The sequence below is a fragment of the Coregonus lavaretus genome (genome assembly GCF_964263955.1).
Source record: "Coregonus lavaretus genome assembly, chromosome: 37".
Taxonomy (NCBI): domain Eukaryota; kingdom Metazoa; phylum Chordata; class Actinopteri; order Salmoniformes; family Salmonidae; genus Coregonus; species Coregonus lavaretus.
Window position 1 is genome coordinate 34790239 of NC_140024.1, and position 26194 is coordinate 34816432.

The window sequence follows — 26194 nt, forward strand, 5'->3', positions numbered from 1 at the left end:
GAAAACCTGGTTCAGTCTGCTTTCCACCAGACACTGGGAGACTAGAGGAAAACCTGGTTCAGTCTGCTTTCCACCAGACACTGGGAGACGAATTCACCCATCAGCAGGACAATAACCTAAAACACAAGTCCAAATCTACACTGGAGTTGCTTACCAAAAAGACAGGGAATGTTCCCGAGTGGCCGAGTTACAGTTTAGACTTAAATCTACTTGAAAATCTATAGCAAGACCTTAAAAATGGTTGTCTAGCAATGATCAACAACCAATTTGACAGCGCTTGAAGAATTTTGAAAATAATAAAAATTGGTCAAATGTTGCACAATCCAGGTGTGGAAAGGTCTTAGACTTACCCAGAAAGACTCTCAGCTGTAATCGCTGGTAAAGGTGCTTCTACAACGTATTGACTCAGGGATGTTAATACTTATGTAAATGAGATATAATCCTGAACGAATCGTGAATAATGAGTGAGAAAGTTAGAGGGTCAAAAAGTCATTACTTAAGTCATCTTTTTCAAGGGTGTCAAGTTCAGAACCCACTGTAAACGACAGCCAATTCGGGACATTTAATTTACAACCCTGGAAGTGAAACGGGTCAGACCTAAACTCTCAGGCTGTCTGGCTAAACCACTGCATAAGAACAGACAAAACAGGAGGCAGTTGTAACTATATGGCTCTGCCTAGCAGGCTAGCACCCATAAACCATTCATATGTAGACTTATGATGAGTTGTTACTATAACAACGAAGAGGAACGGCCATTACCATGCCAGTGTTCTGGAACTGTTAGGCCAAGTGGGAATGGGTGTTGTAACCACAGTCATAATCACAAGCATAGCAACAGTGATATCGTAACCCAATCCTAGTGAGGTGTTGGGCTGGGTACAGCGCTGGTATCTGGTAGTGTAGATCAGGGCCAATGTGCATCTCAAATGGCACCCTATTCCCTATATAGCGCACTACTTTTGACCCATAGGGTTCTGGTCAAAAGTAGTGCACTATATAGGGAATAGGGTGCCATTTGGGACACATGGTGGTTCAGTTGCTCTGCAGTGTAATAAAACCTGTCTACTGGGACATTGTAAAACTGGACACTGCAATAGGGAACTGCAGTCCGCACTTTACACACAGGGGAGGGAGGAGAGGAAGAGGTTGCATGAAGATAATGTGTTTGTCCATAGCGCTTTTTCAACAGTTGTCTTTGAAACAATAGGATTTGAAACCATTCTAAAAAGGGAGAAAGAAAAAATACAGTCCAACTCTTTGCTGGCCATGTTTATTAATTAGATATTTCGTAGAACAGGGGAACCGATGATTACAAAAGAATGGAGAGGCAGCTTTTAAAGGCAAAACAATGTCCATGCTACACCTTCATAACCTAATCGTATCATGCTTGCTTGGAAAATAAAATATGTAATAAAAACGTACATTTAAAATAAAATGTAATGACGTACACCATTAACTTTGTTTTAATGTACCTCCTGTTTCTTCCATGCACACGATTTTAACAATTTACATTTAGATTTAAAAAAAATTAAGACTTAGGCGCTTCTCATGAAGCAGTTCCCCCCCAAAAAAACAGAATGCACCTATAAATAAAATATTATGACAAATGATTGAAAATGGAAAGCTTCTATAACTTAAAAACAGATTAATTATTGACTTGCATCCTACCATAACTAAATGAGCCACATACTCAACATAGTGACAAAATGAAAATGAATGTCCTTCCATCTCTCTCCCTCCCCCTCGTCCAACGCCTTGGTGTCCAGGACAGTTACATTGAAATAAACACGTTGTCCCGTTCAAATAAATATCTGCTAGAAATAAATAATGATGGAAACACGACTGTCAATCAGAAGAGAAGGTCACTATGTCAATGCAGTGTGTGTGTGTGTATGTGTGTGTGTGTAAAGCACTAGTGCAGCTTCGAGTGTCTCTCGCTGCTGTTACCTTGAGGTAGATAACACATTTACAAAAAAGGTCCACATATAATGCTTCGCTGCTGGCATCATGTGTCAAATAAACTACAGTATGAAATGAGGGGGTTTAAGGAAGCCTCTTTTGAGAAATGATACAGAAATAAGTTAAACACTTGGTAAAAATAATAGTGAAAAGGCCTACAGCGATGGCGACGTTCGTATGACTACGTCTCCCACAATACACCTCTCTCCTTCAGTATACAATGCCCTCCATCTTCTCACATTGGCCCTGCTAAGATATGTATCCTTCCCATGGAGATGTATAGAGATCATTACTTGGAAATAACCTGTTTTTTTGCATGGACATTGAGGGCTTCTACCATTTTAAAGTATTCAACTGGGTGGGGATTCCTATGGGTTGGGAGCGATCAGCCGATGATCAAAGCATTGTCTTCTTCAAATTGGTTTGCCTAGTTTGTAAATGGCTTTAAGCTATATGACCGCCATCTAGTGGCCAAAATAAAGATTTGGTTCAAGAGTCCAGCATTGCATGTGGCGGTAAGTCACCAATATTACAGTTGCACTCTTTTCAAACATCAAAAGAAGAAGAAAATGTACTACTTTAAAATGGAGCTAACCTCAATGGCACTGCCCATGTTGTCACAGACACTAATGGCACTGATACAAAGATGGGATCTCTACACATCTCTTCCTTCGTTGACCACATCACTGATCTGAGAAGGTTAGATCGGTTGAAGTAATAGGGTGCAAACCTTCCTTTCACTTATCCAACCAGGTCTAGATCAGTGATGACCTCCCTCAGGGGAAGGCTGCAGGATGAACAGGCTGTTCTGCTAACATAGCACCACTTTTCATATCCCTCTATACCTCCTATCCAATTCTCCATCTCCCTCTTCCCCACTCCTCCTGTCTACAGTACTCAGTGTGCAGTGTAAATGCTGCCAGTTTGTGGATGCTGAGGGATAATTCAGGAGATCAACTCAGGTAGGGCCCAGTGACCCAGAGGTACCAACTCTGAAGTTTGATCTTTTAGCAACTTTCAACCCAGTCTATTTTACCTTCAAAACTCCTACAACAAAAAAAACAAAAAAGTGTATTTTTTAAAAAGGAACCATACGATAAGGTATGAAATGATTCAAGTAAAATAACATTACTATCATAATGAAATAAAATACAAGGACAACAGAACAGAACCAGCCTAGAGATCTTGCACTGTGAGGAGCATGGTATTGTATCATGTGTTTTTAATTCAGATGCTTGAAGAAGCTGCTGTAGGTTGTGTGGGCAATCTGAGGCGAGCATTTGACAGTGGAGGGAGCGAGGGAGGCCTGGATGGATTTGAGCGGCAGGTCGGTCGTAGCGTCGAACCCCGGCAGCGCCAGAGAGTCCAGCTGCATGTTAAACATGATTTCTCCGTTCCGCGCCAGGAAGCCCCCCTCGTCCCGTTCCCTCTCCCCTCCCACCTCCGAGGGCTCAGGTTCTGGGGTGTCGGCGGCGCTAGCAGCACTCTCCCCACCCCCCTCGTCCTTCCTGCTGAACAGTCTGTCCAGGTAGCTGGTGTAGGAGCTGTCCTTCTGGTGCTGCTCCTCTTTCCCAACATCCCAGCGCCCCGCCTCGTCCATCAGACCCCCACCTCTCACCTCCTCCACCCTCTCCCCACCTCCGAAGCTCTCCCAGGGGTGAGCGGGACGCGCCCCAGACCCAGTGGTCCCCACGGTGCTGCTGACCTGAGCAAAGTTCACCAGACACTTCTCCTCCTTCTCCTGGCTGATGGATTTGGACATGGAGCCTGACCGCGGAGCCTCCAGCTGGGACACAGACGAGTTGAGCTCGTTCAGGAGGCCCACCTCGCTCAGGAGGCTCACTCCAACCTCGCTCAGGAGTCCCACCTCGCTCAGGAGTCCCACCTCGCTGGGCTCGGTTTGCAGGCTCAGTTTGATGGTGCCGGCGATGAAGGAGTCAAAGTCAAAGCCTTGGTTCTGTTGAGTAGCCTGGGTCTGGTTCTTCTCCTGCTGGGAGTCCTTCTCCACCGGGCCCTGGCTCTTCTCTACCTGTAGAAACATCTGAGCCTTCACCAGGCCGTTCTTCTCACACTTGGTCTTCTGGGCTTTGTGCTCCTTGTCTCTGCCTGCAGCCTGTTTCTCTTTACTCTGTTGCTCCTTCCAGTTGGACAGGTCTATGATGAGCTTGGGCTCGTAGTAGTGGTTGACCTCGCTGTCCCTCCAGATCAGGTTGTCCAGGTAGGACGGAGACACAGCCTTGTAGTTGCAGGTGTGGGAACACTCCAGGTCACAGTACTTGTTCTCGTGGTGAAGGTCGAGGTGTTCGTCATCGGGGTCGGGCCACGAGCGATCGGGAGTGAAGAGGGAGGAGTAGCCGTAGGATGGATCGTCCAGGAACTCCCTGTCTCCGTCTGCATACTTACGAGGGTCCACCTGGAGGGGTAGGAGGGACAGGGGAGGGGTTAGGGTGGTGACTAGAGGAAGGAGTGTGTGTGTGTGTGTGTGTGTGTGTGTGTGTGTGTGTGTGTGTGTGTGTGTCTCTCTCCATACCTGGACCTCCTCCTCATCAGTTTGATCAGACAGAGCCCGGGGGTCCACCTGCACCTCGTCAGTGTCCAGAGTGCTGTGGGTGTGGAGGTGCCAGTCCCCTTCTGAAAGCTGGCTGTCACGGTACCTGATGAGGGGGGGGGAGAGAGAGAGAGAGAGAGAGAGAGAGAGACAGAGTTAGACAAGCCAAGCACAAACCCCTGAGTTTGACATCAACTGTAAAGAAAGCCTCTTCTATAACTAGCTAGCTATGGAGCCCAGGTGGAAGTGTCTGTATACTACAGTATGTCTCTATGTACCTGTCCCAGGTGTGGCTGTGGCCCTGGTCCATCAGTAGGATATCATCCACCTCGTCCTCTATGTGGAAGGGGTGCAGGGAGATGGGTTCGTCCAGGGGGAAGGAGTAGTCGGACATGTAGGGGTGGGCTAGGGCCTCTTCTGCTGTCAGACGGTCCATGGGGTTAAAGGTCAGGATCTTTTGCAGGAAGTCCAGGGCTGGAAGGGAAGATTAGTATTTACCATGGTACAGAGTGGCATGTATGGGGTTTTGTGTGTCTATTTTTTTATTTTACCTTTATTTAACTAGGCAAGTCAGTTAAGAACAAATTCTTATTTACAATGACGGCCTACACCGGCCAAACCCGGACGACGCTGGGCCAATTGTGCGCCGCCCGATGGGACTCCCAATCACGGCCGGTTGTGATACAGCCTGGAATCGAACCAGGGGTTCTGTAGTGACGCCTCAAGCACTGAGATGCAGTGCCTTAGACCGCTGCGCCACCCTGTATGTGTGTTCACCTGGTGGTATGATGTCAGGCAGCAGTTTGTTCAGTGTGTGTGTGTGTGTGTGTGTGTACGTCACTGTGTATTTGTCTACATAAGTGTGCGTGTGTGTGTCTAGACTCACCCTGTGGGCTGACGTCAGGCAGTAGCTTGTCCAGCGGGTTGTGTGGCTGGGACATGTCACTGTGTATGAAGACGGGGATAACACTGTGTAACTCCTGTCTGTCCTCTTCTCTCAGCACAGGGATGGACTCCAGGATCAGCTGCATCTGCTCAAGCTCGTGGGCTCCTGCAGAACACAGGTTCAGACAGGGTTAAAAACATAGGTTATTACAGGATAACACAGGGTTCATTTACACCCAACTGTCGGATCACCCAACTCAGTGGCCTTGTGGTTAGTATCCACCCTGAGATTGAAAGGTTGGGGGTTCGATCCCCAGTCGAGTGAGTGATACCAAAGACTCTAAAAACAGGACCTGATTCCTTTCAGTCTGGTCATTAAGCACAAGATTCAGTCAGTTAGCTAGCCAACTCCCAATGTTACCTCAGTTAGCTAGCCAACTCCCAATGTTACCTCAGTTAGCTAGCCAACTCCCAATGTTACCTCAGTTAGCTAGCCAACTCTCCAGGTTACCTCAGTTAGCTAGCCAACTCTCCAGGTTACCTCAGTTAGCTAGCCAACTCTCCGGGTTACCTCAGTTAGCTAGCCAACTCTCCAGGTTACCTCAGTTAGCTAGCCAACTCTCCAGGTTACCTCAGTTAGCTAGCCAACTCTCCAGGTTACCTCAGTTAGCTAGCCAACTCTCCAGGTTACCTCAGTTAGCTAGCCAACTCTCCGGGTTACCTCAGTTAGCTAGCCAACTCTCCAGGTTACCTCAGTTAGCTAGCCAACTCTCCGGGTTACCTCAGTTAGCTAGCCAACTCTCCGGGTTACCTCAGTTAGCTAGCCAACTCCCAATGTTACCTCAGTTAGCTAGCCAACTCTCCGGGTTACCTCAGTTAGCTAGCCAACTCCCAATGTTACCTCAGTTAGCTAGCCAACTCCCAATGTTACCTCAGTTAGCTAGCTAACTTTCAAAGTTACACACCCCCCCCCCCAAAGTTAAATACACTGATATAGACTAGCAGCTCCATATCCAAACCCTGTGGCACCACTTAAAACTGCCTGCCCCATATCAGTTACGCTATGTGAATCAGAGAGCGTGAGGTGTGTGTGTGTGTTAGCTCTGCCAGAACACACGTGCCATGAATCCTGTGACCTATATTTCTGCCCCACAGTTCAGTGGCACAGTCACCTGCCTCACGGGTCACCAGTATGAGAGTGCGCGTGACTGACCTGCGAAGAGTGTTTTCCCGGTGAGCATCTCAGCGAAGATGCATCCGGCGGCCCACATGTCGATGGCCTTGGTGTAGTTGTTAGGAGAGAGCAGCAGGCGAGGAGACCGGTACCATTTAGTCACCAAGCCCTCAGAAAGATGACCCTGGAGAGGGAGGGAGAGAGAGAGAGAAAAGGGAGGGTGAGTTGGGCTAACAAGTCTTTATTGAGTAGTGCACACTAAACGAAGTGTATAGCTCCAATGCTGTATCCACTGACGGAATCAGGAAGAAGAAGATGCAGGTGAACAGCAGAAAGGTAGAGGAGTTGAATGGGAGCAAGAGCCTGATAAACCTGAATTCATAGGACCTCTCTCTCTGTTCAGAATGACTCAACCTCTCTCTCTGTTCAGAATGACTCAACCTCTCTCTCTGTTCAGAATGACTCAACCTCTCTCTCTGTTCAGAATGACTCAACCTCTCTCTCTGTTCAGAATGACTCAACCTCTCTCTCTCTGTTCAGAATGACTAATGAATAAACAGAATGTGACTCGAACTGGTTTATCAGCTCTTATTAGATACGCCTAAAACACAGACCCATAGCGTACTAGTTCATTTCCATTAATTTCAGTTGATTAAACAGTTGTCCTCCTACTGTCCTGCAGTGTGCGTGTGTGTCCAGGCTTGTATTGACTTCAAAGTACCATTGATCTGTTAAATGCATTTAGCTAACGATCTCTTAAATGGTTCAGAAGCAGACTCATCAAAGCTGTATCAACAGAACAAGCTGCTTCTGGATGCTTCCCCAATGGCACCCTCCTCCCTACATGGGCCCTGGTCAACAGTAGTGCACTATAAAGGGAATAGGGTTCCATTTGCACTGTAGCTGTTTCTTTCTGTTACCCAACGACCAGTCATCCACCCTGGTAGATCAAAGCTACCAGAGCTCTGCTCAGGCCCCGTCACATTAGACCTGCCTGCAATTACCCCAGTGATGACACACGTTTGTGCCAGAGCTCAATCACACCTCCTAGTCCTACAACAACAACAGCCTGGCCCTGGCCACCACAGCATGGCCCTGGCCACTACAGCCTGGCCCTGGCCACTACAGCCTGGCCCTGGCCACTACAGCCTGGCCCTGGCCACTACAGCCTGGCCCTGGCCACTACAGCCTGGCCCTGGCCACTACAGCCTGGCCCTGGCCACTACAGCCTGGCCCTGGCCACTACAGCCTGGCCCTGGCCACTACAGCCTGGCCCTGGCCACAGACATAAATGGACAGATGAAAAGGGAGTGATAAATACAGAGAGAGGGATGAAAGGGAGAGAGAGAGAGAATGAGACACGCAGGCCCAGTCAGCAGCCACAGAAAGCAGGATAATCCCCCCGCCTCGCTCTCACACCAGTCTGCACTTCTGGGACAGTAGAGTCAGCAACAATACGCTGTCTGCCAGTCTGCCCTCAGGCCCCGCAACACAAAAGGCACCAAACACTGCTCTGTCTTGTTCTTACATCCTCAAAAGTCCCAACAAGGACGGTAAAACTAGGACAGAAACACACGTAAAATTCTCCATCGTGGGGACATTTCCCACGTCCCCATGAGGACAAAGGCTATTTTAAGTTTAGGGGTTAGGCGTTAGGGAAAATAGGATTTTGAATTTAAATCAAATTTTAGGTCCCCATGAGGAAAGAAAAACAAGTGTGTGTGTGTTTGTACACACACACACACACACACACACACACACACACAGAGTACCAGTCAAAAGTTTGGACACACCTACTCATTCAAGGGTAGGGGGGGTATACAGAAGATAGCCCTATTTGGTAAAATAACAAGTCCATATTATGGCAAGAACAACTCAAATAAGCAAAGAGAAAGTCCATCAGTCAATCCGGAAAATTTCAAGAACTTTGAAGTGCAGCTGCAAAAACCATCAAGCGCTATGATGAAACTGGCTCTCATGATGACCACGACAGGAATGGAAGACCCAGAGTTAACTCTGCTGCAGAGGATAAGTTCATTAGAGTTACCAGCCTCAGAAATTGCAGCACAAATAAATGCTTCACAGAGTTCAAGTAACAGACACACCTCAACTGAATCAGGCCTTCATGGTCGAATTGCTGCAAAGAAACCACTACTGAAGGACACCAATAAGAAGACGAGGCCTGCTTGGGCCAAGAAACACAAACAATGGACATCAGACCGGTGGAAATATGTCCTTTGGTCTGGAGTCCAAATTAGAGATTTTTGGTTCCAACAGCAATGTCTTTGTGAGACGCAGTGTTGGTGAACGGATGATCTCTGCATGTGTAGTTCCCACCATAAAGCATGGAGGAGGAGGTGTTATGGTGTGGGGCTGCTTTGCTGGTGACACTGTCTGATTTATTTAGAATTCAAGGCACACTTAACCAGCATGGCTACCACAGCATTCTACAGCGATACGCCATTCCATCTGGTTTGGGCTTAGTGGGACTATCAATTGTTTTTCAACAGGACAATGACCCAACACACCTCCAAGCTGTGTAAGGGCTATTTTACCAAGAAGGAGAGTGATGAGTGCTGCATCAGATGACTTGGCCTCCACAATCCCCAGACCTCAACCCAATTGAGATGGTTTGGGATGAGCCGGAGCACAGAGTGAAGGAAATGCAGCTAACAAGTGCTCAGCATATGTGGGAACTCCTTCAAGACTTTTGGAAAAGCATTCCAGGTGAAGCTGGTTGAGAGAATGCCAAGCGTATGCAAAGCAGTCATCAAGGCAAAGGGTGGCTACTTTGAAGAATCTCAAATATATTTATATTTATTTAAAACTTTTTTTGGTTACTACATGATTCAATGTGTTATTTCATAGTTTTGATGTCTTCACTATTATTCTACCGTGTATTAAATAGTACAAATAAAGAAAAACCCTAGAAAGAGTAGGCGTGTCCTAACTTTTGACTGGTACTATATATATATATATATATATATATATATATATATATGAACAATGATTTCAAGCACCACCCTCCTTTTAAAGCTTCCAGTCTGTTATTCTAACTCAATCAGCATGACCGAGTGATCTCCAGCCTTGTCCTCGTCAACATTCTCACCTGTGTTAACGAGAGAATCACTGACATGATGGCAGCTGGTCCTTTTGTGGCAGGGCAGAAATGCAGTGTTCATCTGATCACTCTTCATGACATTCTGAAGTATATGCAAATTGCCATCATCAAAACTGAGGCAGCAGACTGTGAAAATTAGTATTTGTGTCATTCTCAACTTTTGACCACGACTGTATGTAAAACTTCCAACTTCAACTGTAAATAACAGGGGTAAAACACCCTCTGACCTGGGCAATGGAAACCGAATGGAAAACGTTTTGCAACGAAAACCAGTTTGTATTGGACAAATTCAGGTACTTCCCTCCCCGTTGGGTTCCATTTGCTTCTGTTTGGTTCCCTGCTACGTCAGAGTGGTGAGCTGGCTGTTTCGGTCTCTGTCGCTAGAAAGGCTCATATTCCTGCCCTACTCTATTCTACACACACACACACACACACACACACACACACACACACACACACACACACCAACCTGTGTATGTCAGTCAGAATATCATCATACTATTCTGACACACAGGTTGTGCTGACCCTCTACAATGTAATGATCACCAGCCTGTAACCACGTCATCCTTTATTATGGACACACCAATAACTCAATGGATTAGCTCAGGTAGGATAGTCAGACACTAGACAGTAATGTCTTCAGCTCACAACAGGGCTCAGCTAGCGGCTAAGAGACATGTGGGCCAACTGAAAATGATCTAGGGTTGAATGACAGAATGATCTAGATGTCGAGACGGGGATAATTATCTAGTCAATAAAAGCTGGTGGATATTCTAAGAAACACACGTAACCAGGGCCAGGTGACTCTCTGGCATCAGCAGCTTTTTAAGCAACTGAAAGAGCAGTCAGTCAGTTAGCCAGTCAAACAGCAGAATGTCATGAAATCAGTCAATACAGTATCACAATGGGGAAACACCAAACATGCAGTTCCCAGCAGCAGTCAGACAACAGAGAGGTTTAGCAACAACCAGCCTAGCCACTATGTTGCATAAGTAGTCCAGGATATGACAGAGGTTCTGAGAATCCACAGCAGATTACTAGACTACCTACTGGGGAGGATACACAACAAGTGAACATTCTAGCTAGTGCTTTGCCTAACTTCAACCAGGAGAATTCATACACGTCACGCACACACACACGTCTGACAGCCGGAGTGTCGCAGTAAGTCATTTCTTCAGGCCAGACCAAAGCCCCAGGTTTGCAACAGTCAGAGAGGCAGTGTTATCTAGCCCAGTGTGACGTTAGAGAGAAAGAAACCCAGTTTCCACTCACTGTGGTCACAGACTAAGCGGTGTGCTGTTCTTACTAGCAGACTAGTGGGACTTCCATTCAAGAGAAAGAGGGAGAGGGAGAGTGGGTGGGGGAGGGGAGGGGAGGGAGGAGAGGAAGAGAGGGTGGAGGAGAGGAAGAGAGGGTGGAGGAGAGGAAGAGAGGGTGGAGGAGAAGGGAGCTAAGAGGGGAGCTAAGAGGAAGGGAGAGAGGAAGGGAGGGTGGAGAGGAAGGCAGCAGCTGTAGAGTACTATAGGGTTGTCTGAGAGAACCTGGTGACACAGAGGATTAGTAGCTAGATTTCCTCAGATCAGAGAAACACACGAAGCTAGCTAAGCTCACTGACTGGCACTGCATGGCTTTATACACACACACAGCTTTAATCCCCCCACGAGATATGCGTTAGGCATGGCTCTGTGGGTAAAAAATAAAACGTGTTCATTAGAGCGAATGTTAGATCTGTTAGCGCCGTTACTCTGCTTAAAAACGAGAATACACACGTCAAGTGCATTTTTCCCTGCCGTTTTAAAGACTTGTGAACCTTGGAGCGAGCGGGTTGCTACAGCTGGGTAATTGGGTCAACGTGAGAATGTGTGTCATGGGAGCAGGGGTGGAGTGATCCGAGCTACAGCAGGAAGCATGTGTGGTGGTGGTAATTTATTCTCTCTCTCTCTGACACACAGGCCTTTTGAGGTTTTTAGATGAATAGGACTTGTTTGGAAAATGCCTAACTTAGCTTGGTTAAGAATAACATACCCCAAAACCACTTGTTGCTCACATGTAAAAGATTGTCACGTTATTGTCTACATTTTGTCTAACTTCCTACAACAAAACTGGGTTCAATAAAACATTTATATTCCTATAAACAAACCCTCAGTATGTATGTGGTCCTCTGTAGCTCAGCTGGTAGAGCATGGCGCTTGTAACGCCAGGGTGACCCGATCCTGCAGGTTCATGCTCTACAAGGTAGTGGGTTCGATCCCCGGGACCACCCATACGTAAAAATGTATGCGCACATGACTGTAAGTCGCTTTGGATAAATGGCATATTATTATATTACTATGTCAAGGCCATTTTGTATGAAGAAATATTCAGGATTGGATTGCATCTTGTAAATAGGAGGTCAAGTTGCTTCACTGAGCAGATGTCATATCACTCAGCTAATGCTAATGCTAGTCTACACAGACATGCCCCTTGCCCTACTTAGCTGAAGGGCACACTTAAGCTAAGCTAACTGCTAAGCTAGCTGCTAAGCTAACTGTGGTCTACAGCCGGCTGAGTCCCTGCCATGCTCACTGTGCTAAGCCGAAGGGATGCTATTGCTAATGCTAAGCTAACGGACGCAAACGCTATGCTTTTGCCAACCCATGCTACTCGTCAGTCAACGGGCACGCTAAGCTAAATGCTTAGCCTCTGGCAGACATATCAGTGTGGATGTCGGATCACCACCTCAAACTGAACCTCGGCAAGACGGAGCTGCTCTTCCTCCCGGGGAAGGACTGCCCGCTCCATGATCTCACCATCACAGTTGACAACTCCATTGTGTCCTCCTCCCAGAGTGCAAAGAACCTTGGCGTGACCCTGGACAACACCCTGTCGTTCTCCGCTAACATCAAAGCGGTGACCCGATCCTGCAGGTTCATGCTCTACAAGGTAGTGGGTTCGATCCCCGGGACCACCCATACACAAAAAAAAATTATGCACGCATGACTGTAAGTCGCTTTGGATAAAAGCGTCTGCTAAATGGCATATTATTATTATTATTATTATTATTTACAACATTAAATGATGCTAAGCTAGCAGCTTGAGAGCAGCTCTAGCCTTGGAGAAAGGCTCCCACAATAGGAAGGACAAAATGCTGGCTGGGAGGGAGGGAGAAGGATATGCACAGGAGGCTTGATTCCTGCTTGCATGTGAATTCCAGACATTTTTGGTTGCAGGCCACTGGGTGTTTGACTGCTGTGGGTCCCACAGACGCAGGCTGAGGAGGCTCTGAGAAACTCAGCACACAACAGGCTCTAACCCACCACTCAACATACACACACAACCACTCAATCCTCTAGCAAAGTTAACTAAGATTTCTAACAGAGGGGGGGGGAAATGGGACAAATTCTGAGGACACAACAGAGCCTAAAGGATGTCTGAGAAATGGACAGTGTAATCTCCATAAGAACCCAATCACCTAAACCCAACCAGAGACAAATCCTGCCCATACTAAGCCAGGCAGGGCCCGTCGCTGATCATGTACAACACATGCACAGGAAATGGAGTAGGCCTAGCTAAGGATATACATTGCATCTATAGACACTATAGAATATCTACACATTTAGACCTATAGATGTGTGCAAGTTCTTGGCAGTGTTCCAAAGAGACAGAGACCAAGGTTAGTTGCTGCAAATGGGCTGGTTCTTTATTTAGACAGAGACCGAGCTGTACAAACAGCATGCATGCAGGTAGAGCGGTAGAGACAGAGGCAGCGCCAGCCAGCTACCCCAACAGCAGGGCAGCTTGGGCAGGCAGGGCCACGGGAATCCAGTGGTTGTTCCCCCGTCCACTCAGGCTGTGTGAGAGTGTCTCTCTAGGCTCTCTGGATGGTACATGGAATGTGGCACCAAATGGCTGTGATTCTCTGCAGAGAGAAGCGTGTCCACACACACACACACACACACACACACTTGAGCTACTGCAGTCAAACAGAAACACAAAAGAGCTGACATCAGCAGAGGGTCTTTTCAATAGGCCCTTCCCTTGCCTCCATTTCATCAATACAAAACCTGCTTTATAGGAAAAACCCACAGTAGAACAGAGCAGAGCTGCTATAGGGGCTAGGAGAGGGAGGAGAGGAGGGGAGGAGGAGGGGAGGGGAGAGGAGGAGGGGAGGGGAGAGGAGGGGAGGAGGAGGGGAGAGGAATATGTAGGGGTGGCTGGCTACAGAGACTGAAGATCGTGAGAAAATCTCTCTTGAAAGTCAAATAGTCAATTGCGGCACACACACCGCAGTGGAAATGCCTGTTTCCTGCCGTGTCCCCAGCACGATTGCTATTCAAAAGGAGAGAGTGTGTGTGTTCAGCGATGCGTCATTGGAGAGTGGCGAGTCAACACTTGATCTGCGATATGATATGAGCCACTAAAACCAGCTGCTGTTGGACTGAGTGTGTGTAAAAGACTCTGGCTTGGGGCTGAGCAGTGTGTGAAGCTGTGGTCCAGCTGTAAAACTCTGTCTTGGGGCTGAGCAGTGTGTGTGTGTGTGAGAGAAAGTGTGAGGCCTAGCTAGCTGTAAAAGGTCCTGAGTGTGTCCTGTCCTGTGCTGTGCGGTGCAGTGCCAGATAGACAGAGGGCTGAGTCCCACACCAGACTAGCCCTGGTGATGACTAATCTAAGACACCTGTAGCTGCCTGGTGACTGCTCCACTCTCTCACCTCACTGCTCCCCTTTCTTCCCTTCAGCTCTCTCCTCCTCTGCTCTCCTTTCTTCCCCTCAGCTCTCTCCTCCTCTGCTCTCCTTTCTTCCCCTCAGCTCTCTCTCCTCTGCTCTCCTTTCTTCCCTTCAGCTCTCTCCTCCTCTGCTCTCCTTTCTTCCCCTCAGCTCTCTCCTCCTCTGCTCTCCTTTCTTCCCCTCAGCTCTCTCCTCCTCTGCTCGCTCTCCTCCTCTGCTCTCTCTCCTCCTCTGCTCTCTCTCCTCCTCTGCTCTCTCTCCTCCTCTGCTCTCTCTCCTCCTCTGCTCTCTCTCCTCCTCTGCTCTCTCTCCTCCTCTGCTCTCTCTCCTCCTCTGCTCTCTCTCCTCCTCTGCTCTCTCTCCTCCTCTGCTCTCTCTCCTCCTCTGCTCTCTCTCCTCCTCTGCTCTCTCTCCTCCTCTGCTCTCTCTCCTCCTCTGCTCTCTCTCCTCCTCTGCTCTCCTTTCTTCCCCTCTGCTCTCTCCTCCTCTGCTCTCCTTTCCTATACCAGCCCCCTATACCCTTTCATCTCTCTCTTCCCCTCATCCAACTAGGTTAGCCTAATCTCCATATCTCTCTTCCCCTCATCCAACTAGGTTAGCCTAATCTCCATCTCTCTCTTCCCCTCATCCAACTAGGTTAGCCTAATCTCCATCTCTCTCTTCCTCTCATCCAACTAGGTTAGCCTAATCTCCATATCTCTACCCCTCATCCAACTAGGTTAGCCTAATCTCCATCTCTCTCTTCCTCTCATCCAACTAGGTTAGCCTAATCTCCATATCTCTACCCCTCATCCAACTAGGTTAGCCTAATCTCCATCTCTCTCTTCCCCTCATCCAACTAGGTTAGCCTAATCTCCATCTCTCTCTTCCCCTCATCCAACTAGGTTAGCCTAATCTCCATATCTCTTCCCCTCATCCAACTAGGTTAGCCTAATCTCCATATCTCTACCCCTCATCCAACTAGGTTAGCCTAATCTCCATCTCTCTCTTCCCCTCATCCAACTAGGTTAGCCTAATCTCCATATCCCTCTCCCCCTCATCCAACTAGGTTAGCCTAATCTCCATCTCCCCCTCATCCAACTAGGTTAGCCTAATCTCCATCTCCCCCTCATCCAACTAGGTTAGCCTAATCTCCATCTCTCTCTTCCCCTCATCCAACTAGGTTAGCCTAATCTCCATCTCTCTCTTCCCCTCATCCAACTAGGTTAGCCTAATCTCCATCTCTCTCTTCCCCTCATCCAACTAGGTTAGCCTAATCTCCATCTCTCTCTTCCCCTCATCCAACTAGGTTAGCCTAATCTCCATCTCTCTCTTCCCCTCATCCAACTAGGTTAGCCTAATCTCCATCTCTCTCTTCCCCTCATCCAACTAGGTTAGCCTAATCTCCATCTCTCTCTTCCCCTCATCCAACTAGGTTAGCCTAATCTCCATCTCCCCCTCATCCAACTAGGTTAGCCTAATCTCCATATCTCTTCCCCTCATCCAACTAGGTTAGCCTAATCTCCATCTCCCCCTCATCCAACTAGGTTAGCCTAATCTCCATATCTCTTCCCCTCATCCAACTAGGTTAGCCTAATCTCCATCTCCCTCTTCCCCTCATCCAACTAGGTTAGCCTAATCTCCATATCTCTTCCCCTCATCCAACTAGGTTAGCCTAATCTCCATCTCTCTCTTCCCCTCATCCAACTAGGTTAGCCTAATCTCCATCTCTCTCTTCCCCTCATCCAACTAGGTTAGCCTAATCTCCATATCTCTTCCCCTCATCCAACTAGGTTAGCCTAATCTCCATCTCTCTGAAGTTTGAACACCAGACTGGATCACAACATATAGGTTAAAGGTTAACCAGCTTGAAAATGAACATAAGGGTTATAAATAGGACAGCATTGACTTTGATGATTCATCAATAACACTGTGCTGCCTGACGAGATAGAGACAGAGACACCAGCCAAGCTAAAGAAAGCCTTCCACTAACTAAACTACAGAATAGACTTCTTCACCACAACATAGTCTGGTCAACAACAGCCTAGACTCTGTCACAACCCACAGTCTGGTCAACAGCAGTCTGTCACAACCCACAGTCTGGTCAACAGCAGTCTGTCACAACCCACAGTCTGGTCAACAGCAGTCTGTCACAACCCACAGTCTGGTCAACAGCAGTCTGTCACAACCCACAGTCTGGTCAACAGCAGTCTGTCACAACCCACAGTCTGGTCAACAGCAGTCTGTCACAACCCACAGTCTGGTCAACAACAGCCTAGACTCTGTCACAACCCACAGTCTGGTCAACAGCAGTCTGTCACAACCCACAGTCTGGTCAACAGCAGTCTGTCACAACCCACAGTCTGGTCAACAGCAGTCTGTCACAACCCACAGTCTGGTCAACAGCAGTCTGTCACAACCCACAGTCTGGTCAACAGCAGTCTGTCACAACCCACAGTCTGGTCAACAGCAGTCTGTCACAACCCACAGTCTGGTCAACAGCAGTCTGTCACAACCCACAGTCTGGTCAACAGCAGTCTGTCACAACCCACAGTCTGGTCAACAGCAGTCTGTCACAACACGCAGTCTGTCACAACCCACAGTCTGGTCAACAGCAGTCTGTCACAACCCACAGTCTGGTCAACAGCAGTCTGTCACAACCCACAGTCTGGTCAACAGCAGTCTGTCACAACCCACAGTCTGGTCAACAGCAGTCTGTCACAACCCACAGTCTGGTCAACAGCAGTCTGTCACAACCCACAGTCTGGTCAACAGCAGTCTGTCACAACCCACAGTCTGGTCAACAGCAGTCTGTCACAACCCACAGTCTGGTCAACAGCAATCTGTCACAACCCACAGTCTGGTCAACAGCAGTCTGTCACAACCCACAGTCTGGTCAACAGCAGTCTGTCACAACCCACAGTCTGGTCAACAGCAGTCTGTCACAACCCACAGTCTGGTCAACAGCAGTCTGTCACAACCCACAGTCTGGTCAACAGCAGTCTGTCACAACCCACAGTCTGGTCAACAGCAGTCTACACTCTTTGTCCCCAGCACCGGGGCAGGATGTGGATGCGGCCTCCCTCCCCTCAACGGAAATATTGGTTCTCAGGGCCCTTTTCTCAGCGGAAGCGTTTCCTCTGAGAAGGGAAACGGAGGCGCGACTTCAGGAACTACCATCCCTCCTTGTTTACTTCCTGTGGTGCAGTGTGGTGTGATAGGCTGATAGCGTCACCCAAGGGAGTAGCCCAGTTGGTTTCTGGGCAATAAAGCCTGAACGCTAGGTAGGCATCACATAGTTATTACAGATGGTTATGACTGTTAGCCTCTTACCTTGTGTGAGTAGTGAGGGTCCATGATCCGGGCCAGTCCAAAGTCCCCTATCTTCAGCACCAGGTCCTCTGTGTTGACGAACAGGTTGGCAGGCTTCAGGTCTCGGTGCAGTACGTTGGCAGAGTGGATGTACTTGAGGCCTCTCAGCAGCTGGTACATGAAGAGCCTGGCGTGGTCCTCAGAGAGAAGACCCCTCTCCAGGAGCTGACACAGGTCTGTCTCCATGTATTCCTGGACGATATACACAGAGTTCACCTCTGTCAGAGAGACTATGTCCTCTGTTAGGTGGCGACCGCTGGGCCCTAGCGTCTCAAACACCTGGGAGAGGAAAGGAGAGAATATTATTATCTGTTAGGTGGCGACCGCTGGGCCCTAGCGTCTCAAACACCTGGGAGAGGAAAGGAGAGAATATTATTATCTGTTAGGTGGCGACCGCTGGGCCCTAGCGTCTCAAACACCTGGGAGAGGGAAGGAGTTAATATGAACTTGTATGATCAGATACACCTGTACGTTGTCTGTATGTTCTTGACTGTGTACATGACTCAAGTGCTTTAGCACTAATTAGTGTGAGGTAGTCCAACACTTGGAAGTGACTTGTAGTGTTCTCCTTAGGCCAAGTCATATGACTGCAGAGTTTGGTGTTGCAGTGTGACTTGAGCCGGGGAATTCCCCCACTGTCTGCAGTGTTAGGAACTGACCCATTGTACTGCTGTCCTAACAACATTACATTTCCATACGAGTGGCCAATAAAGGTATTTTATGGTTCCTGTGTTACCTTGACGGTGTTGTCGTGGTCCAGCCTCCTGATGATCTTGATCTCCCTCAGGGCGTGTTTGACGCTCTGAGGGTCCGTCAGGATGATCTTCTTCACCGCCACACGTTTGTCGCAGTCCGTGTCGACGGCCGAGAACACCAGGCCGTTCCCTCCGTAGCCCAGAGGCTTCAGGTCCATGTAGCGTGGGCCCAGGTCAAACCCATGGATGTTCATCAGAGACTCAAACTTCTCCGCCATTTTGGATTTGGTGTGGACTTTTGACTAAGTTTCTATTGACTTTGGGATTGTTCAATACAAAATGGATGAACTGACTGATAATAATCTATAGATTTCTTAACTGGTGTGTTATATTGTGAAAATGTGAATGTGGGTGATATAACCCTTACACAGGAGACTACTGTTTCCCCCCGTCTAACCCTCACAGAACCACACCGCTCTCTGACTCACAACCAGAGTAGAAAGTCATGTTTGTCTGACAAATGGAGCCAGTTTTTCCCCCTAATTTGAATTCCTTTTTCAAATCGTTTTTTTTTCTTATAGCTTCTCCGGTTATTAAACCGTTTTTAGAAGTTTAGTGTTTGACAGCCAGCAGTAATGGAATGAACTCAGAGGCCAATTCAAAAACTACAACAGCATCTCGTCGCATCCTCACAGTGCAGATACATTCAGCGATAGACCCATCCTGTGTAGCTGCATTGATTCTAATTGTGCCAAAAAGCACTACAATTGTAAAATCTTTTATTTTTATTTTCCTCAAATCTTCTTCTTCCTGTTGAAACCACCGCTGATCCAAAATGGTGTCTTGCCTTTTAATCTTTACAGAGCAGTCTCCCCCTCAACAATCGGGTGGCTCAAGCTCACCGCAGTCGCAATCAAAGCTATCCTCCATTTTACATGGGCGTAACCTGAAACAGACAAACAACACAATGCTTTAGGTCAGCAATCAGACAGCAATTAGACAATAGTAACACTGCCATGGCTGGCAGACTTGACACATTTCTATTAAACCGTTTTATAGCCTGACGTCGAATGGACTAAATGACTGTCACTGTCCAATTTAAGATGACCCAAGACAGAAATACACAGAGAGAAATGCTAGCTAATACATTTCAATAGTGTCAAACTAGGTTTCCGTCCAATTGGCGACAAGATTTTCATGCAAATATTCTAACATCTGCATAAAAACAACATGCACATTTTCCCACCAGAGATGAGTTTCCATCAAATTGACTTGTGTGTGATGATGCAGTGTGCATAAAAGTACATTTTGCGGTTAAATCACCATATAAAACAATGCTAGTTAAATGAGTTATCACAATTTCAACTCTCTTGATGGTTTTCACACCAATAAAATTGCATGTCCCCATTCTGGTATTGGCACATGCGCGCTAGACAACAGCTCGCAGATACAGTGCGGGTATAGCCTACACTTAGATTATTATGGACAAAAGAGTGAGATTATCTTTATTTGTCAAATGGCAGCCAAGCATCGATGATCATGTCACCAGAATAAGAACCTTGATATTTATTGGAAAAGAGCATCAAGCTTATCACCTTGCAATTTCACCACCCTGTGAAGTTAATAAACTGCATGCTTTCCCGACGAGTCGTAGTGGGAGGACCACACGTGTCATCGTGCGACTCAAAGTTTACTTGGATATGTTATTATATATATCAATATTTGAACATAAAAGCGTTCCCACCGACATTTCTCCCACAATACATTGCACCGACAAAAAGACCCCACCTTGTCTAGCGTATTTAGTTTAGTCAACATTTGGAACGTCTACAGACCCATTTTCTGTTTCCGTCAGGCTTGTCATGACATTCTGTTATCCGACAGCTACTTTACACGCTTATAAAGGTTGGATGGACACCTGGCTATAGAGGACATTTTATATCTCTTGTTGAAGGACTACCTTAGGCACTATTAGTGCAAAGTGTGGTGCCAATTTTTCCCCACGGACTTCAGATTCAAGAAAGACCGACAGGTGTGTCTTAATGCACGGATCTACACAGCAGCTATAACCATGGAATGTATGGACTCCACTTTGGAAAAGACATGGGAGGTGTGAAAATGATTGATAACCTTTGATTTTGTGGGCGTTTAACTAAACGTCTCGTCTGGGCGCCTCTAAAGCCTTGAAAAGTTAAACATTCTCGGATGTCATGAGAAGGAAACAAGTCTGCCCTCCCCCCCTGTGGGCGAAAACAGCTCGTTGATGAGGTCGAAAGAGAATGGCAAGGAATGTTTTCCTGGCACACGTTAGGTCCCTTGATACCAATTGAGCAATGTTTCCATGCCCCGAAGAATTCAGGCTGTTCTGGAGGCAAAGGGGGGGGGGGGGGAATCTGACCCGGCATTAAAATTGGTGTACCTAATAAACATTAGCCAGTTAACCCCCTAGAGTCGAGGTCCATGCCCCTGCGTTAATCTAATTAGCGTAATAAACTAATTCCCATCAAAATCCGCCTGTTCAAGCTCGACATCTGCATGGGCTGCGTCGCATTCCACCGCATCCGCCAATGGCGGCCTTCCGCATCCGCGGTGGAAGTTGGCCGAGCTAGAGCGGTGTTTTGTCAGACCATGAGACATCCCGAAAATCGGTATTCTCACAAAAAACATTGAACGGTTTGGTATACAAACTAATACGATGACTCTATGGAAAGATGAGACTCTCACGAACACTACGGTGTTCTCCATTTTGCTCTACGACCCCCAGAAGTGTCACGGGACTCGTGAAGTCGGTACATCCGATCTGCCAACTTCTGTCTGTAGCATCCAAACAGTTTGGGCTACACACTAATAGGACCCTCTACGGAAAGGTGAGACTAACGAACATGTCGGTTTTGCTCTAGGATGCCCACAAGCCTAACAAGACTTGTCTGAAGGCAGCCCGGTACCAGTTTTTTAAAAAAGTATGGAAGTATATATGGAAGTAGTTTAGTGCCAAAAAAAGGGTTGATTTCTTTTTGGACTATCTGTTTTTCCATGTAGGCATTTGTTATTCAATGCTAATAGCAGTAAGGCCAAATTCAATGTTTCATCAAATATACAGTACCAGTCAAAAGTTTGGACACACCTACTCATTCAAGGGTTTTTCTTTATTTGTACTATTTTCTATATTGTAGAATAATAGTGAAAACATCAAAACTATGAAATAACACATATGGAATCATGTAGTAACCAAAAAAAGTGTTAAATAAATCAAAATATATAGCCACCCTTTGCCTTGATGACAGCTTTGCACACTCTTGGCATTCTCTCAACCAGCTTCACCTGGAATGATTTTCCAACAGTCTTGAAGGAGTTCCCACATATGCTGAGCACTTGTTGGCTGCTTTCCCTTCACTTTGCAGTCCGACTCATCCCAAACCATCTCAATTGGGTTGAGGTCGGGGGATTGTGGAGGCCAGGTCATCTGATGCAGCACTCCATCACTCACTCTCTTGGTAAAATAGCCCTTACACAGCCTGGAGGTGTGTTGGGTCATTGTCCTGTTGAAAAACAAATGATAATCCCACTAAGCCCAAACCAGATGGGATGGCGTATCGCTGTAGAATGCTGTGGTAACCATGCTGGTTAAGTGTGCCTTGAATTCTAAATAAATCAGACAGTGTCACCAGCAATGCACCCCCACACCATAACACCTCCTCCTCCATGCTTTACGGTGGGAACTACACATTCTGAGATCATCCGTTCACCTACACTGCGTCTCACAAAGACATTGCGGTTGGAACCAAAAATCTCTAATTTGGACTCCAGACCAAAGGACACATTTCCACCGGTCTAATGTCCATTGCTCGTGTTTCTTGGCCCAAGCAGGTCTCTTATTATTATTGGTGTCCTTTAGTAGTGGTTTCTTTGCAGTCCCCTCTGAACAGTTGATGTGGAGATGTGTCTGTGACTTTAACTCTGTGAAGCATTTATTTGGGCTGCAATCTGAGGTGCAGTTAACTCTAATGAACTTATCCTCTGCAGCAGAGGTAACTCTGGGTCTTCCATTCCTGTGGCAGTCTTCATGAGAGCCAGTTTCATCATAGCGCTTGATGGTTTTTGCGACTGCACTTGAAGAAACTTTCAAAGTTCTTGAAATTTTCCGGATTGACTGACCTTCATGTCTTAAAGTAATGATGGACTGTCGTTTCTCTTTGCTTATTTGAGCTGTTCTTGACATAATATGGACTTGGTCTTTTACCAAATAGGGCTATCTTCTGTATACCTACCCCCCCCCCCCCCTCCTAACGTATTAAGAAGGAAATAAATTCCACAAATAACTTTTAAGAAGGCACACCTGTTAATTGAAATGCATTTCAGGTGACTACCTCATGAAGCTGGTTGAGAGAATGTGCAAAGCTGTCAAGGCAAAGGGTGGCTATTTGAAGAATCTCAAATATAAAATGTATTTTGATTTGTTTAACACTTTTTTGGTTACTACATGATTCCATATGTGTTATTTCATAGTTTTGATGTCTTCACTAGTATTCTACAATGTAAAAAATTGTAAAAATAAAGAAAAACCCTTGAGTGTGTCCAAACTTTTGACTGGTAGTGTATATAAATATATATATTTATTTTATACCTAAAGGGGTCCTACATTTCTAAATCAAATAGCTAAATGATCCTTGGTAGGACCATCTTAAAACAATTCCATATGTTAGCTTAGTAGAACCCCTAACCCCTCCGGCTTAGACTCTTAAGGTTTCAAATACTTAACTAGCTACCTATTATATGCCATGTTTACATAGCAGAGTGAGCCAAATCAGTAGCTAGCTAGCTAGTAGTCCACTAAACTCAGTTGAGCGGAGACTAGTGTAATGCCGGGTGTACACTACATGACTTTCAAAATCCTAACATCGCTGAGCCTCACATTAAACAACTGTCTTTCCTGTAGTTCTTTGTCTTGCCAAAATAGTGGTGGACACACTAAATGCTGTAGCAGACGGGGTCACACACTACACAATTCTTCACTTCGTCGTGAGGATTCTCCATACCACACTGTCTCGCGAAAACAATGATGTGATTAGATTGTTAATGTAGCTAGGACGAGCTGTGGCTCAAAGCAGCCTCAAATGTTTTCAGTCAGACATTCACACTTTCCATACAGAGTTGAAATATCTAGCCAACATTTTGAATTGAATAACATTGATTGTGAACTTCAGACGATTTGACACTTTAGCTTTGGTTAAAGGAAAATACAAAACGCATACTAGTAGTAGTCATCGCTCCTGTTCGAGTCTACACATTCTGGGTGATGCGATACGTCGTCATCATCTCACTGGCTTCTCTAGCGAGCTCTCATTGGCTATTGCTAATCACCATTCTCAGTCAAAACTTGTCGTTGCACATCTCACACTACAAGAGCCTTGCAGATTTTGTGCCGTTAAAAATGTAATATTGGGAAGTCTGGGAATGCTCAAAGATGGGATCGGAAACCCTCAGATTGCATCTCTGACCCGCTCACATTAAATGAGCGTTGGTGACGGCCGCGTGCCCCGAGTAGGCAACGACATGGGGATTTTGTCTCCGATCTCAAAAACTTGTCTGGGACAGCAATGTGGTCTCAGAGTATTTCATATTATTCTGTACGTAAATCCGAGACACTCCATTTAGTATGATATGTTACGTTTAGTGTGGTATGCATTCATTTGTGGATGATATGTTACAAATTGCAATTAGTACAATGTTAGGAATTGCAATTCGTAAAATATGTTACAAATTTGCTAAACATGATATTCCAATTTGTTGTGGTCATTTTTAGCTAGGTGGCTAACGCTAATGTTAGCTAGCTAACGTTAGCTCTAGGGGTTAGGGGAAAGGTTAGCTAAAAGGGTTAAGATTAGCTAACATGCTAAGTAGTTGCAAAGTAGCTAATTAGCTAAAATGCAACCTTTGGGTTGCTATAGGTTTGCGTTACATGCCCACCCAACCACGCTCCTTACATTTTTGCCTTAAGTAACCCATCTTATGTAACCATACCAAACGTAACATATCATAGTAATTTGAGTGTCCCGGATTTACTTTTACGTCATCTAGTCTACGAGACCAGTCTGGGGACAGCTAAATCGGGGACAAAGTCGTGTAGTGTACTGGCTTAAGTGTGGGCGGACTGGACCTCCGACCTCACATAAAATGACATTTTTATAAAAACTACTGATTTCAGCACCCAAAGAATAGCGTTAGCCTGCAATTACACAGAACAATGTATGTAATTGCAGGCTATTCTTTGGGGGCTGAAATCAGTAGCTTTTCATAAAAACTTGTCAGCGCTCCAGTGTTGCCAATTTAGCGACTTTGTTGCTAGATTTAGCAGTTCAGACCCTTCCAGCGACTTTCATTGGTAAAAGAGTAGAGACAAATGTAGCTACTTTTTAAGGCTGCCCCAGCGACTTTTGGTTAATGACTTCCGTGTTTGTGTGCCCGCCTGGCTAAGCTCAGCTGTGCTGCCTCTGCCCCTGCCTCTCTCTGCTCCACTGAGGTAGCCCCACTCTAGCCTCTCGGTCCTCCAGCCTCTCGGTCCTCTCCCCTCTGCTGCAGCGAGTGAAGTTAATTTATTAAATCGGCTCCTTATTAAATGACACCACAGCTCTCCAAGGCATAAACAATAACAATAAAAAGTAAAAAAATAAAGTGTATACTATTATTTATTTTTTAATACTGTTTTTTATGTGCATTTTAATGATTTTAATCGGGTCCTTTTTGTTCTCCTTCAATCATCCTATTTAGTTTTGCTTTGGAGAATGTCTCATCGCATGAGAGGACTGAGGGACAACATAAACGTTTATCTAGGGACAAATGGACAAAAGCTACTTTCCTTTTTTTTTTAAATAGTTGTCAACACCGCGCCGCTCAACTCCATAGTGGATCGTGGAGTTGAGTTTAACCTGCTAGCAAGCTAGCTACTGTAGCATCGTTCGTTAGGTTGCTAACTGCACACTTTCTATCCAAAACGGAGCTAGCCAGAAAACACACAGAATTGTTTAAATTTGAACAACATGGCGATAGCAGCTAGCCAACAAAACACATTCGCCGTATTGATGACTATATGTTATTTTGTGGCTTTTTCAGATGGCTACTGCTAGCCAAATTAACCATGTGATCGCCCCCCATTAAAGTCGTGAACCTCGGAGCGAGCGAAGTCCGACTCCTATGTGTGGCTAGATAACTAGGGACTGTTCCCCGAAATGACTGTTAGCTTTCTAGTTAGCTTACAGGTAAAAGGAAATGTCTTTGATATTCATCCAATGGCTTCGATATAACGTTACCCATATAACATTACAAAGAATCAAATGACTAACGTTTATCCACATATTTGGTTGATACAGAGCTGGCCAACGATCCCGTGACATGAACAAAGGCGCCTGTTGTTGGCTTGAGGGTCTTTAGCTTAGCTGGCTAACCTCACAAACCAGTCGCTAGCTAGCTTCGTCGGCTACGTGGTCGTACCACTGAGGTATAAAAGACGGATCCTACTCCCTCTTAAACACAAAGCCGTTGCCAAACAGACGTCGAATGTGAACAGAATCTGCCGTTTAAAAACATAACACGACCTTCCCAGATAACCCGTACACTTATCCGAAATAGTATTGAATGCACTTACTGTTGTCGTCCGTTTCATTTGATATAGCTATGTTTTTCACAGCGATATAAGGTCGGGCTGCGCTCCTTTCGCTCTGCCCTGCGAGCCTGTTCCAACCGCCATTCACACTGGCTGG

The 26194-nt window shown here is 46.3% G+C and overlaps 1 protein-coding gene across 1 annotated transcript; it reads right to left on the reverse strand.

Moving 5' to 3' along the window:
• Positions 1 to 1254: 1254 nt before the first annotated feature.
• On the reverse strand, positions 1255 to 26194 carry mapk6 (mitogen-activated protein kinase 6). Its single transcript, XM_084154781.1, has 8 exons — positions 26080 to 26194; positions 18479 to 19383; positions 17704 to 18021; positions 6606 to 6750; positions 5394 to 5558; positions 4786 to 4981; positions 4490 to 4613; positions 1255 to 4372 (listed from the first exon to the last, which is right to left on the reverse strand). Exons 2-8 carry the CDS (start codon positions 18713 to 18715, stop codon positions 3182 to 3184), a joined length of 2376 nt encoding a protein of 791 aa, XP_084010907.1. The 5' UTR covers positions 18716 to 19383; positions 26080 to 26194; the 3' UTR covers positions 1255 to 3181.